At 40.2% G+C, this 15594-nt stretch overlaps 1 protein-coding gene across 10 annotated transcripts in view; it reads left to right on the forward strand.

The window, feature by feature from the left end:
- Positions 1-15594, forward strand: part of AGAP1 (ArfGAP with GTPase domain, ankyrin repeat and PH domain 1) — a 390622-nt gene that overhangs the window by 109097 nt on the left and 265931 nt on the right. For all 10 annotated transcript variants that reach the window (XM_049800184.1, XM_049800193.1, XM_049800202.1 and 7 more), the window contains exon 2: positions 15116-15174. In XM_049800184.1, coding sequence (XP_049656141.1) covers positions 15116-15174 — 59 coding nt within the window. The remainder of the gene's footprint in view (positions 1-15115; positions 15175-15594) is intronic.

The following is a 15594-nucleotide window of genomic DNA, read 5'->3' on the forward strand; positions in this document are numbered from 1 at the left end:
TCAGCTTTTTTTTCTCAGCTTGTGAAAAGGCAATAGGAGGTTATGGCATTAATAGGGAACAGAATACGAAGAGACAGGAGTATCTGAAGTGTTTGGATGCAGAGGTTTAGCAGGGAGTCAGTTTATAATGTGGCTTGCTAGAGTATGTCATAAGTTGAGCCAGAACAGTGTGAAGATGCAGCAAGAGGACCTATGCAAAAATGGATTCTTCTTCCAAATTCCCCTTTCAATAGGGCTCACTTGTGTGTTGTAAAATGGTGGGTATGAAAAGCATTAGAGCAGGTTTGTAAGGAAGGAGGTGCAGGTCTCTTAGGTGTAGCTAAATTGTTTTCTGATTCCTGAACGCTCTGCATGGGCTTCTTCAAAGAAACCATTTCTAGTACAATCATTTGGGATTAAAGTACATACCTGAGGTGATGGGAACCTGATGAAGCTCTGAAAACATACTTGAGTTTCTTGGCTTCACCCAGGAAACACAAATGAGAATATAGCCAGAGGGCATGATTTTTGCAAAGACCGAGAACAGTTTTATTCCTGAGTGAATGTTTTTAAAAAATATTTTGGCAAAGCTAAAAATTCAGTTTTATAAATCTCAAATGGAGAAGTATTAGTAAATTGATCTTTGTGTATAGCCTGGATTTTTTTTGCGTCCAATAAAATATCACGGTAGCCTCAGAGGCACCTCTGGTTCTGGCTTGACTTAGGTCCCAGCGATTCGAGGTATTGCACCAATTCTTCGTGTGATGTGGGAATGTGGGTTGCGAGCATGGCTTGTGTAATGGTGATAATCAATGTAGTAATGATGATAATCGTTCTCTCCCTCTCCCCTTGCAGACTTGATGTGACATGTCAGCCCTTTCAAACTTTGCAGTAACTGTTGAGGTTTGGAAGAAGTTGAACTTAACATGAGCTTGCACGTGGTTTGTAACATCCTTTTTGCCCTGCTCTCTTGCTGCCGCTCCAGAGTGCGGATGGAGTTGAGGGTGAGGTGGGACAGACTGCCTGGGAGGAGAAGGCGAAGGAGTGATGGCGAAGGGTTGCAGATCTTGGGATCACAATGACTGATTTGCTTGCCTTCAGTTCCCTACAAACTTGCAGTTTTATCTGCGAGTGGAAGCTGAAAGAGGCTTTGTGTTATAGTTAGTCACTGAGTCTAAAGTTCATTTGACAAATGTTTTGAGTTTCCAAAATAAATAATTCCTACTAGTATAGGTCTGCTGTTTTCTGAAGTGCCTTGTAATAATAGCAGGTGTGTTTTAAGTAGGAAGCTGGGGAAGAAAAAGCAGCTCTTCTAATGGAGCATTTAGTTAGATATTACCTTTTTTAACTGTTACATTGTAAGCAGTTTTAAGGCAAAAGATAATGGCAGCCCTGAGTCCTTGCCTCTTTTCTTTGCTTTCTCTCTGCTTCAGGACCCCGTCTCTTGCTCAGCTGTGCATTGTGTTAAGACACGGGTTTTTAGTGATGCTTTGATGGTTCTGTGGTGGTTTAATGTTTTGGTGGTTTAACAGTCTTTTAGGCCAAATCGTAATGAAATTGAATAAGTGGGCATTATCCTTATTACAGGAAAATAAAAACTAATTGGACATCCGAAGGAGCACCTGAGATGAGTATCCACACTGCTTATGTGCACTGCTGAAGCTGAGTCTGGGTGTCCCCATGCAGTTGCGGGGAAGGAGACGGAGGGCTCAGGAGAGCATCCCAGGCGAGCATCCTGGGCGCCTGCCTGTCCCTGGGCTGCCTTCAGGGGAGACCCTCTCCTTGCCCCACAAGGTTAGGGAGACAGTCTGCCAAACGGACACAAACTGGGGTTTCCCATACCTGCCCCCACCCCAGTGTCCTGCTCTAGGTTCTCCATCTCAGCTATTAGGAAATAAACCTGCCTATCTTAGAAGATCTATTTGCAGTTGAAATAAAAAGGGGCCCCTTTTCACTGTTTCCTTGTTGCTGTAACTAAGGATTTCACATTGGTTCCAGCTCAGCATTAATTCCCTTTGAGAGCATGCCTTGGATTGCATTAACATTTTTTTTGACGTTTGACAAAAGCCTTGTTTAAACAAGTTAGATGTGCATCAGGCTAATAAATATAAACCCCATCAAATTATTCCTGCTGCATTGTTCTCTGGAGAACAGTGTCTCATTTGTATATTTTCCACTAATCATCTCCAAATCTTGCATGGGTGATAGCAAGTTAGGCAAAGTGGACTTACTATTACATATGGTATAGTCAGGGAAAAAAAGGCTCTGTTTTGACAACCAGCATAGCAATCTTGGAGACATGACTCGAGTTCTAAAAAATGTTTTCAGAAATGTGTTGCATAAACAAGTCATAATTTCCCTTGCGGAGAGGGGAACTGTTTTTCTAGATGTACTTCTGTACAAACATGCTGGACCCATTTTCTGTAGCCACAATTTAAAGAATTGAAAAAGTAAATCTGAATGTTCATATGATGCCAGAGCACAGATTTTGGTTGACAGGCAAGGAATTTGGGCCATAAGTCACTTTGTAAGTAATTTAACTTACATACTGCATATTTTTGCATCTGGGTGCTGTGACTGCACCAGATGGTACAGGGCAGCAGAAGAATAAAGCATCCTCAGTTACACCATTGCTCATTTTACAGTCTTGTCTAGCACTGCTTGCTTGCAGGTTACTTGAGAGGGAAGAGCATTTAGGCATGTAGAAGAGCGTTGGTTTGCAAGCTGAGTTACTGGATCACACCCATTTAACCATATTGACTTCATCGTGGCTGCATGGGTGTGATGGGGTTTAGAGTTTGCTTCTGTCTACATTAATCACACTTACAGCATGCAACCACCGAGCTGAGAAATTGTGAATAAACTCTAAAGATGGATGGATAAATGATGTATTGGGGAAGGGTGGAGTTGCCTTTTATGGGAGAAATCATGCCTCACGTTTACTGGAGTTCTTTAGGGGAGGACAAGGGAAATCTTATTTTGATGGCTGAAAGAATTGCTCTTGCTAGAGACTTGAGCTGAGCTGCCAACAGATAAGAGGGAGGGTCCTCTTGTGTATATAACTTTTTAAAAACTAGGAAGTCATGTGTAGGAATAAATAGTTGATTTTTCCCTTTGAAAAAACCCAGCAGCAAGTCTTGAAGGAATTTGTACTGCAGCCTCTTCTAGTTAAGATACTGATAAATGCCCTGGGAAAGGGAATGAAAGGGGGTGATAATTTATGATTCACTTGGGGTAGTAAAAAACAGGAGCTGGTTGTGCAGAGTTACAGAAAAATCTTGCAATGGTTAGTGGTGGACATACTGGCAGATTAAATTTAATGTGGATGAGCGCAAAGAGTCGCATGGCGAGAGGGCAGTGCTAACTCGTGTATCACATCTCTGAATGAGCTGTAAGTCTCGGTAAAGATATTGGCATCTGTAAGAGCTTTGTGGAAATCGTGAATGAAGTGCTTTGCAAGGCTCAAAGCAAAGAGTGTTAAGGACAGAAAACAGAGCAAGTTGTCATGCCTCCATTGAAAGGGTGTAGTGTGCACATCTCTGGAGGCTTTGGGGAGGTGATTGTGGCCCTCGCATCTGGAAATAAGTATAGGAGAACAAAAAGGTGCATTAGAAAGGCAGTAAGTTTGGTCCAGGCAAGAGCCAATCCAGCTAAGCAGAGTGATGCAGCCTGGGAGGGGGAAGGCAAGAGGGATCATTGTGAGAGAGGAGGGGGGTAAAGGTGGAATCACTCTTGATTCTCCCTTCTTACACAAGGATTAAGAAGCGTCTTGTGAAACTACTAAGAGTCAGATGAAAAAACACCTCAATAATTTTTTCTTTTGTTATAATCCAAAAGATAATTGAGCTGTGAGAGTCCCTGTAGGACCTGAGGAGTGTCAGTCCTTAGCAGAGATCCACAGCTATTAGCTGACATATAAAATACATGAAGGGCTGTATTTATATGAAGAGGCTACTTCTATCTGAACTGCATGTTGAGCTAAGTTGGAGGAGAGCAGGGGCAAGCTGTGCATGATGCCACCTAGTCCGTTCTCATCTGCTGCCGACCTGTGCCAGAGTAGGAAGGCAGATGAATTGTTAGTCTGGGTTTTGGTGTTTGCCACTCTTTAGAGTTTGTGCTTTTGTCACTGTTTTATTAAGTGTGACTTGATAGTCCCTTTATCTCCTTCCTCCTATGCCTTCCCCCTGCGCCCAGGGTCACTGTGGTTTTGCTGATTCACCACTGTTTACTTCATGTTCTGCTGTGTTTGGTGATGCTCAGATGTTGCCTCAGTATAACCTCTTCTGTGGAATCCCAGTGGTGGAAATCCTTTGGCTAGCCTGACTTTTCACTGCATGCTTGGTTTTCATTGAGTATTGTTGCTGTTTTACCAACATAAAATAACTATTTTCTCCTCTACCAAGTAGTCACCAAGTTCCTCTTGATTACGTCTTGTTTTTTTTGTTGAGTTACAGCCATCCTTACCTATCTGAAAAGCTAAAAGTATTTTCAGCCTGCCAAGCAATGCGTCTCAGTCGTTCTTTTGCATCTCTGTTGTGACTGACTTCTTTCCAGCTTGCCAAATAAAATCTTTTCCTATATTCATTTAGAATGTTCTTCTCATTTACCCCACTTCATCTTTTTTAATTTATACTTTGACATTGACATTGATTCTTCATTTGCTAACTCTATTAGCTGTTCCTCTTCATATTTGATTCATCACAGGAAGGTTTCTCATTAATATTCAGATTTGAATAAGAAAGTCTAAATCCTTATTTGTGTCTGTAGTCAGGAAAGACAATATAGGATACGATTTTTTAAGTGTCTCATTTTGGGTACTTCGGACATCTTTTCTTGGACATGGGCTTAGTCCTGTATTTTCACCACTGGTGTTCAGCAGTTTGTAAGCAGCGCATCACTCCCTTGACATCTTGAGCATGGCTTGTTGCAGCTCAAAATCTTATTGCCAGATTTTCACTTAGTTACATTTGGGGTAATCTTTCCTGTGCTGGCACTACCCTTCCCTTGAGACAGGAGATGGTATAAAACAGACCTCACCTTTGACACTGACCTGCTTTCTAGTGAAATCCAACAAAATAAGATATTTACCAAACATTTCATCTCCAGTGGCTTCTTTTTCTTCCTGGAGTCCAATACAACCAGTTGCTTGTGTAGCTGCATTCTCTGAGGCTTTGATGCTTGTAGAAATATTGCCTGAAGAAGAAAGATATTATTTCATTGCAGAGTGCAGATGTAACTTGAGGAATCAGGACAGCCCAGAGCCCTAGTTAAGTGAGCAGTGCTGCTTTCTGGTACTTCTCTGGTGGCAAGAATATGAAGCAATGTAGTAGGTTTTAGCCATGTATATTTAACAGGATTGCTCTAGCTGACATAGTTGTAGAAACAATTTAAGCCAAGGATATGTTTTATTCCCCTCCTCTGGTGAGTGTGAGAGCAGCGATATCTCTGGCTTTGCCCAGTTCACATGCTTGGGAAAAGAAGAGGCTATCTTCAGCATGCCTGGGAGAGGCACGGGGCAGAGGGGGTGTGGGGATGGATGGGGTGGCACAGCCGGCTTGGTGGAGGTTGCCTGCTTTGTGTGAATCCGCTTGGGCAGGGATGGTTTTTCTGTTGTGCTTAGTGAGAATCTTTTTGGTAGCACATTTCATTTTTTTTTAAAAAAGAAAGGAGGGGAGAGACTAATAAGACTTCTAAAAAAAGAGGAAAAAAGCAAGCTATTAAGATATCCTTAGTTTCAAAGTGATCATTTATTTTCCCAGTTTTACTGGGGCAGGGAACAGCTTTACTACAGTGATGCTTTCATTTTCTCTTTGTCAGCTTTTTATATTCCTTTCAACTTCTTGTTGTGGTCATCATCACCCTTTTGTAAAAGGGGCCAGCTGGGACCAGTATTTTTCAGTGTCACATTTCTCTGAGGGATTAAGGAACGTGCATTTTATTGGAATTAAGTTGTAATCCCAATCGTCCTCTCTCAGAACATCCCTCTTTGAAGTGTGCTGTGCTTCTCTGATGGCAGAGTTGTCTAAAGAGAAAACAGTGTTTTTATCTGTGGGATTTTAATTTTTCTTAAACTAACTCCCCATCAGCTCTGGAACTCAACCCACCTGAAAATAGAGGGAATGTGAAGTTTTTCTTGTTAAATGTATAATTTATTTTTCCTTATAAACAGTTTACAGCCAAAATATCTTTTGTATTTGTTTTTGGTTTGGTTTTGGGATTTGTTGTTTGTTTTTTTTTGGGGGGGGGGGGTGGGTGTTAAGATGACTAAGTCTTGGTTGGAGCTACATTATATTTAAGGACAAACCAAATACTTTGGTGGTGTTAGATTTAAAACTTCAAGCATTAAACTGTTTGGGGAATATACTTGGAAACATTATAGATCATTCAGTCCTGTTGTAGGAAGCATGGGACTTTTTCCAGCTGTGGGAGCTAAGGAGGTAACATTTTGAAATCACCTGAAAGCTGTGTGTTGAACGAGGTTAAGTATAGCTGTAGATGCAAGACAGATGAGGGGGAGAGTGGAAATATTAGCAGCAACAAAATACTTTTCAATTTCAACAATTCAAAAATTCAAGACAAAACCGAAGTGCCATGGTGACAGAGAAGTGCGCTTAAATTCCCAAGCACAAAAGCGTATTTTAAGAAAGGCTGACTCGTTGACTGTTAAGATTGTGTAGCTCTTTCCATCACTGGTCTTCCTTTTGTTTCCATGGCAGCACAAAGGATAACGCTGTTGCAGCTGCCAGTTGCTATTGGAAGATAGATTATGGGTTTGACCTAAATATCTATTTAATATAGTTCTCAGTTACAGGGTATGGTTTTTCAGTTGTCAAATATCTGTGAGGCTCTAATGAGTTTCAGCTGAGGTGTCTGGTGCCTTAAAGAAGCTGAGCTTAGAGCAGTTTTCCATCTTACAATTAGCAAGTGGGTATTGCCAGAAGTAAATCTGACCAATATCAAACATTTATGTTGGAACTGTAAGAGCTCTTGGGATTCTACCCTTTCTGACAATACTGGGAAGGATGGGGAGTCTTTTAAACTGATAGTTCACAAAAATCCCTCTTGTTTTAGGATTGTAATTGAGTTGCTGTGTGGTAATTCTCATGACTTCTTCTGCAATGGATGTATTAATCATATTAACGAAGTGTAAATACGGTGTTGTGCGTGATGGGACATGACTTCCCAGCTCTCTTACCAGAGCCTGGCTTCAGTTCCCAGCTGAAGCGGTACAGAGGAGGGCTGAGAGGGGACAGAGCCGCGTTGCAATTCTGCTTTTGGGTTAAACTGTGTAAGAGGAATAAATGCCACTTCTGAAACTCAGGAAGGAAAAAGGGGACTGTTTGGAATTGTGTAGTTGCAGCAGTAATTTCTAATTGGCGTACAGGGGAAAGCCATATAATATATAATTCTATCAAACTGAGTAGGGAGGAAAAAACCTTAAGTTTTGCTGATACTGATATGGATTGTTTTTTAAAAATGTTATTTCTTACTGCTTTGTAGTTATTGTTTGTATACAGAATAGAAAGTATAGCAGAGAGGATCCATATCAAAAGCTGGCTGGTCCCCCCCCCTCCCCGAACAGGTATGAGATGAATGGGAAAATTAATACATAAAAAGAGCCTTTTGGAATATGACACACTCTTCCAAATAATATTTTATGCAAAGCTTAAAAATCAGCATGTCAGAATATTTTTCTGCTATGCTGTGTTGGAATTGAGTTGGTGCTTTGACTTGAAATGCTGGGGGCTAAGTTGGAGAGATCATGTGCTGAGAGATTACCCCTCCTCTGAAAAATGCATGTTTTATTAGTATCACAAGTCTCAACCCAAAAGTTGCATGTTTCCCTCTTTGCTGAGAAAATTAGCACACAAGCTTTGGGAAATATGTTCCAAAAGTGCTCCTTTGATATGGCTCCAAAAGAGAGATGTGTGGTTTTATCTGCATCTTTGGGGGAAAGTGGGAACTTGTAGGAATATTTTCTATACCTGTTCGCTCTCAGGTTTTTATTTCAAAGTAGGAAGTAACTCTAAATATTGCTTGTAATGCAGAAATTACTGAGGGGGGTCGGGGTGTGATGCAGTTGTTGGTACTTTAACTTCATTCACGTGTTTTTGAGGCCTCTCGTTCTTATCAAAAAGAAAAGGATCTTTTGCTAAGGGTTTCCAGAGAAATCCCTTGGCTTTTTTTTTTTTTTTTTTTTTTTTAATATGGCTTTTCCTCATTTAAAAGGACAGCAAAGGGAGTTTGGGATGGCCTGAGGGAAGCTTTTACTAAGAAGCTTTCCAAGAATCATGGAAGATTTAAGTCTTTTCATGTTGTACTGCAGAGACATCTGCCTGCTCTTTGCTCATCCCTCCTTTTGGACAGGTTTGCCATTAGGTTTTCATCTCAATCAGATGAAAAGAAATCTGTGAGCTTCTCAGGCTTTGGATTGAATTGCTAGTCAAGGGTGAGATATTTTGGAGACAATAAAGGACAAAACAAGGTTAGTGGAGCCAGGTCTGGTGCAGTACAAGGAATGAAGCAGAGGCTCCTGTGCTGGCACTGCGGATGGTGGGGCTGTGGACTGCCATCGTGGTATTGGGGCAGTTTAGGTTCTCTCAAAGTATTAATCAACAGACAGGCTTCACTGGCTTGTGGGGATTTTTTAAGCAGGAGGGACCTGAAGGATCACAAGTAAATCTAATCAGCCCCAGTTAAAAGTATTTACTCTCTGGTGTGATTAGCTGTCTTGCTGCTGTTGCCCATGGCAGTAAATGGAGCTCGTTTATGTTAGCAGAGGGCTTCCAGTGTTAAAAATCAAGTATAGGATGAAACAGACTGCTGAACACCTGAGATGGGCTTTTTCTGTGGTTATTCTTATAATTGCTATGGAACTTCTCTGATTTTCATATGTGACTTCCTTCCCCTCTTCGGAATCATGGGTGATTGAATTGACCTTGATCCTGTTGTCTTATCAATAACATTGTTTTGCTAATGTTTATTTTATTTTTAGTGATTGTTCCTGGGTTTGAAGAAGGAAATTTGTTTTTCTATTTGAAAAGTTATTATAAGCAGGGCTTTTATAGAGAGTGTTGGAATGGTCAGACCTTCTTGGAAGTCTGCTGCTGTTCTATGCCATGGAGTACATAGATCTTGCCAAGAATGGCCATCAAAACCCAAGATTTTGCTGCAACATTGTGTTCGTGGGGAACCAAAGTATCATGTACACCTAATTCTTGATACTGGAACTAATAGAGAAGGTTCCTCTGGCTGGAGCTGAGTTACTAAACTGAGGTTTTAAAATAGCCAAGGATCTTTTTATAGTTTGTGCTTTGGGGTAGTGATGTGTAAGTGGAATTGAGAAACTCTAAATGGAGTGGTGGAAATTTAAAAAAAAAAAAAAAAAAAAAAAGAAAAAAATGAAGGCTATTTTGTGGAAAAGCAAACTTGGCAAAGAAATGCAACTTAAACTATCTTCTTGGTGCATGTTTTAAAAATAAATGATTGACACCATGCCTATTTGAAGCTTTTGATCATTGATGCAGAAGTTAAATGAACAGGACATACAACTGTGATTAATTATTGACAAGTCATTCCTTTCATATGTATAGGCTGTAGTTGGATGTGAAGGTTGAGTTCACTTGAATTCCAAAGTCGGAAAGTAATGCAAACAAGACTCCAGTTGATCAACTTCATACATGTGGTTCTATTTATTATGCAGATCTCTTCCAATATGCTTAAATCAACATGCGGTAGTGTGGGTTTTGTTTCATCAGCAGAGTATGTTTGTGGACTACCCAATTTGTGCATTGCATGCTTTAGTTTGATGCATCCGATATTTCATAGTCATGCTGTAGCTATAAGTTAGTTTTCTTTAGTTTAAAAAAACCCAAAACAACAAACCCACCAACAAATCCCCAAGCTTGTTTGTCATGTTCTATCTGCAAGTATTTGACCTTTTCACCTTAACTTCCATGGGTCTTGGGATTAACTTGGAATAAATCACTCCTTTCTGAGGCATTTGTATGAGAACTAAATTGGTTAGCAGAGTGCTTCAGAGTCCATACAAATGATGGTACATGAACCTCGTTTTGCTAAAGAGCCAGATGCTCTTTCATGACATGTTCTGGTTTTAAGTGTCATTATTCCTTGTAAACATGCCAATGTAAATTGTACTGGAGAGGGAAGATTACCTCATAGATCTCCTAAAAAACAGTTTGTTGTTTTTTTGGTTTCTTAAAAAAAGGGCAGTGGAAGACCTTCTGTAATTTAAATGCAAATTGAAGATAATAGTATTGCAAAATTTTAGTTTAAATTAGTTGGGTTGAGGTCAAGCTTTTTTTTTTAACAGTCATATTTTTGTAATAAAGTGGTATTTCAAATATTCCTGAGTATTTTGGACACTCAAAACCTGTGTGTGTAGCAATAACCAGGTACTTGCCAAAAAGGAGAAGGTAACTTTGTCAAGAATTCCAGCACCTTGTCAAGTTAGTTTTATTATATTTCTTTTACCCTATAGCTGATCAGAATTAAAATGCATGTATTTCCTGTATTGAGGGTACTTGATGTCTGAGACAGTTTGTTTTGGAAGGTCATTGTGTGGGTTCTTGGTGCATTTCAATGAAGCAAGGACCAAGCAGGATGGATAAATCCATGCCCTTGCGCTGGATCATTTTTGCTCTCTGCAACTGCCATCTTTCTGCTTCGTGTTTTGGCCTCTTGGCTTTTTGGAAATTTACCTTTCATTGCCTCTCCTACCTGATTTATGCTTTTGGAATGTACAGATCTTACAAAATAATAACTAAATGTTTTTTGGTTTTTGTTTTGTTTGTTTGTTTGTTTATAAAAAGTGGCAGGGCTTCCAATGTTCTTGTTACCCTCTTGAGTCTACCCCTTGGCTCAATTGGTAGATTCCACTCCCCCCGCCCCCCCAGTTCTCCAAGCTGGTAGCAGCAGCAGTGATTTGCTCACTCATCTTTTTTTTTTTTTTTAATCTTCTGTGGTAGTAAAATCTAATGTTTCTTCTTTATTGAAGCTTGTTGACATTAATAGGGAGTTCTTACATTTTGTTTCACACACATACACCTCTGCCAGTCAGGCATAGTACTTGCCTGAAACTGATGGTTTTCCTTGACCCTTGAGAATCTGGAGATCAGCTGAAACCTCCTTGCACTGTACAGCCTTGGCTAGTTCTTCCTGCTGCTGAGTCTTGCAGATAAAATGGCAAGTTTAATTTTTATCCATTTTTTGCAGATAGTTAAGAAGAAAGGAATATGCATGCACAGGTACAGAGAAAGGAGAAGCAGGCATGTTCAAATCATACTATACAAACATATCTTGAAACTATATGAATGCGTAGTTCTGGAATTAATTCTGTCAGGAAAGAGGGTTTGGGGACAGAGCTATGGAACATAAATGATACTTGGGGTTATGAAGAGGAATGCAGAGGGTAACTTAGGTCTGTCATGCAGTTACATATAATTAATACTTAGTCAAAACTGTTTCATGGAATCAGGCTTAACTGGAGTAGTCTTTCTTGATCTGATATTCAAGTTTTTGCATGGTAAGATGTGGATTTAACTTGTTAGTTATGCTGTAATGTTGCTGTGATATGGAGGCTATCAGTGTAATTATAGTCTGACTAATGAATTCTGTTTAAAGAAGGAAAAAAAAAAAAAAAAAAGCAGTAATCCAAAGCATCAGATTTATAAGTGCAAGTTAGGTGATAACTTTTACTGGGAAGGGAGTAGTGGTTAAACATACAATGATCTAATTTAAACCAGCACTTGCAGTTTTCATGCATTTGAAATAACTGTGGATCTTTATTACTGTTCCACAACTGATGACCAAAATAGTAAGTATGTAAAGTTACAGAAGCATCACTTGGGGAAATCTGTACTGTATGTCCCCTGAAGAAGTACGTTTGTGTGGAAAGGAACTGTTTAATGTGTTGGTTTCTCATTATGGTCAGTTCTTTCATATCATGGTTGGGTTGGATGGCAATTTCTTCTCTTTTCCACTACTTCCCAAGTCCTTCCTCAAGGATTCCCCTTCTGTGAAAGGTTACAGCAGGTTTCTGGAGGTGGCGGTTTGATTCCTGTGGTTTTGGTGCTCTACAGACTTTCCGGGGGCTGTTGGAGAAGCTCTGGGACCCGGAATGAGGCTGTCACAAGGGTGGCTGGATGTTTGACTTGTCCCCCTGACAGCCGGAGAAGAGCCCAAGGCCGAGGCACTGCTTGTCAGCTCAGTTCGGGCACTCATATCCACACTGTTGTGCTCCGGTATCTTCCATTGCTCACTGTAAAGGAAAAAAAAAATCTTCCTTCCCGCAGGAGGGTAAGAAGGAAAACACCTAGACCAAGCTGCGGTCCTTTTTGAGTGCCTTAATCATAAGGCTCCTAGAGCAGGTCTGTTATGCGATGTTCTTGACTGAAATATTGCTGCTGGTTTGTCTTCATCTCTTAGGTTTATTTTCAGCTTGGCATGCTACCGAAGGTTCTCCCTGACTTGCCTAGTTTGAGGCTTGATCAAGTTTTCCCATGTTCCTGGTTTCTAGATAGTCTTCTGGCTGGACACAAGAAAATGGGGCAGTTGCTGCTCAGGTCAGGTGTCTCTACCCTGGTGAATCCCCTGTCCCTGCCCATTTAAATAGAGGGACACCTTTGACTTGGGCAGTGTCTCAACTAAATTGCTGTTGGTCTGCAGGAAAAATGTATTTTTCTGCATGTGTCTCCTGTTCTTTACTAAGTATCATCTGCTGGTCTCTGCTGTAGTAAAAGGATACTGTCACAGCTGAATCTTTGGCCTGACCTGGAACAGCCTTTTTATATGCTGATGTGGTAGTTTCTAAGCTATGCAGTAAATAATATGTATTCCAGCTGCACAGAACTACTTAAAAAGGAGGAATGCTTTTGGAGGACTGTGACAGCTTGCGACATCCTTTTCCCCAACCCCCCACCCCAACTCCCAAAGCACAGTTCATCCTTTGCCATCCTCTCTATCCTCATCTTTCCCTTTCTTGGCGTGGAGCCTTTGTTTGGTCTGAGACTGTGATGATGTTTGACAAATGCTTTTCTGCTACTTCAACATAAACAGCTCACTCTGAGCTCAGGATGAGGTGGTAACCAGAAGGTGCTGTTCATTTTCACAATTTCATAGTGCTTCAAGTCATTGTTACCTCTTACTTGAAATTGTAATGTTTAGCTCTAAAATGCTTAGTTTGCTTATCCCAAGCATATTTAGTAATCCTTGGGTTTCCTTCTATGGTAAAAAATGCTGATACAATCATGGAGGAGAAACTAAAAATACTTACAAGTAGTATTTGCTTTCTTAAACCTTTACTAGGTAAACAGAATTGACAAGCAATGGGTTGCAGGAAAATGATTTGTGTGCTGCTTCCTGGTCAGACCTCACTAACACAAGAGACTAGTTTTAACTGGTGTACAGCCCCATCCAGTATAGATGTAAACCTGGGACTTCAGTTTTTGATCATCTCAGATTGCTTCAGATCATGCAACAGGAGTCTAATGACCATAATGTCTTCTCCTGCAGCTGGAATACCAAAAGGTTAACCCAGGTTTTCAGAGCATCATAACCTAAGCCTTTGGTTTTTCTTCTCCTTCCAGTGATGAGTAGGAGGCAGCTCAGGATTGTAATATACCAAGATACTTATTTTTTCAAAGTGTTGTCATGTAACTACACGTCCTGCTAGTACACAAAGCCTCTATTTGTAGCTGTAATATAAAGCAATGTGATAAATAAAGATGGAGAAGGCTTCCAAATTCATGGCTAATATCTCTTCGTAATATTGAGCAAAAGTAATATATTTAGTGAGGGACAGATACAATGCAAAATAAAGGTTTGCTTTGAGATTGTTTTTAGTTAGGCAGTGGGGAAGCTTGCTCACAGGTGACAGGTTCTTAACGTTAGTGAGGATACCACCTGGGGTGGTAAATTGCTTCCAACTTTTTTATTCTCTGGATCAAAAGATATAATGGAATAGCCTTCTTCCTCTCCTGGTCGGTGTTTCAGAGGGGAAAACCTTTGCTTGCTGACATAAAATGTGGTCAGGTGTACCTTTTCACCTGTTATTTCCTATAACACTGGGAATTGGCTCTGTAACACTGGGACTACTTCAGTGCTGTATAATTACTGTGGAGCTGCATCTGATCTGCTTGGTGGGAGCATTCTGTGCTTGTGATGTGCACTCATTCATCTGGTTTGCATGGTTTTGGAGAGGGTTAAATCAGGATTTGGAGTAATGCTGCTTGGATTTGTAACAGAAATGTCATCTGTTTGCTTTTGGTTGACTAGACCTTTACAGAAGGAACAAAATAAGAAATGTTTTTGGAGGTAGAAAAATAGAGCCTTATTTCTCTTTTTTTGTGTGTGTGTAATTGTCAGTGAGGTTGGACCTGAGTGCGGCCCTAAGAACTTAATTTCTATTGGGAGTAATGACAAACTTGACTCACTGTTTTTCCAGAAATCAACCCCCTCCTGCCCTCAGTGGTTTTTATTTAATTTTATAATAAATGGCTCTGTGGTTTATTTCTGTCTAGATTGTGCTACTGAAAAATAGCATGTTTCTAGAATAAACAGATATTCTCCCTTACTGGGCAGGGATGGTACCACTGATGCTGGTAGTTGCAGTTGTTGACATTAAGTATGATGTGTAGTAAAAAGTAGCATGTTTTTAGAACAGGCAAATATTCTCATTTACCTGGGTGGACAAGTTACTGCTGCTGGTGGCAACCGCTGTTGTTGACATTTAGCCTGATGAGCAGTCCAAGGCTTTTCTTGTAGAGAAGAAATGTGTCATGGCGGATGGGAAGCAGTTTAACCATGTACAGTCTGGAATAGTCTTTTCACAAGCTTGAAGGACTGGAGTTAGTTTGAGCTTGTTGTTAATGCCAGTGGATATGATACAGCTAGACTTGCAGAGAGGGCATCCATGCTGCAGAATGGTAATTTCTGGTATTCTTGAATTTTTATATAATTTATCGAAACCCCTAGTGTTTTTCATGTTGGACTGTCAGTCTCATAAGATTGAGCGTGGCTTTTGGTCTCATGTACCCAAAGCCTTAGCACGAAATTCTGTGTGGCAGACCATTAAATGTCATTGTACTGATTTTGTGAATGTTGTCCACTTTTGCAGATGCCTTTGTAAATAGCCAGGAATGGACACTAAGCCGATCTGTACCAGAACTGAAAGTGGTGAGTTTCTATTTACTTCCATCTCTGAAAAACATCCTGAAAATGTTGCACACAAGTGAAAAACTTCTTCTAAGCTTCATTAAATCTACTGTTGGGGGGGGGAATATAGAAAGCAATTTTAAAAAGCATTTTTCTTCAACAGAACTATCTTTATGAAGTTTATGTATCTTCTATTTTTATAATCATACTTCAAAGATCTATTTGTATTTTATTGTTGTTTCAACTTGTTTGGGTACGTGAACCAGCTTCCTAGGGTGGCCTTCTTGGAGGGGGAAGTGGAAGTTAGCAGGTGATATGTAAAACTTATTTATCTCTCTGTAATAATTTTTCACAATTTCTTCAAGGACCAGATGTGTCTTCTTCCTCTCTTAAAAGAATTTAACTGGATTTATACTGAATAAAAACCCGAGTATTTTGAAG

This window comes from Accipiter gentilis, chromosome 1 (genome assembly GCF_929443795.1).
Source record: "Accipiter gentilis chromosome 1, bAccGen1.1, whole genome shotgun sequence".
Classification (NCBI taxonomy): Eukaryota; Metazoa; Chordata; class Aves; order Accipitriformes; family Accipitridae; genus Astur; species Astur gentilis.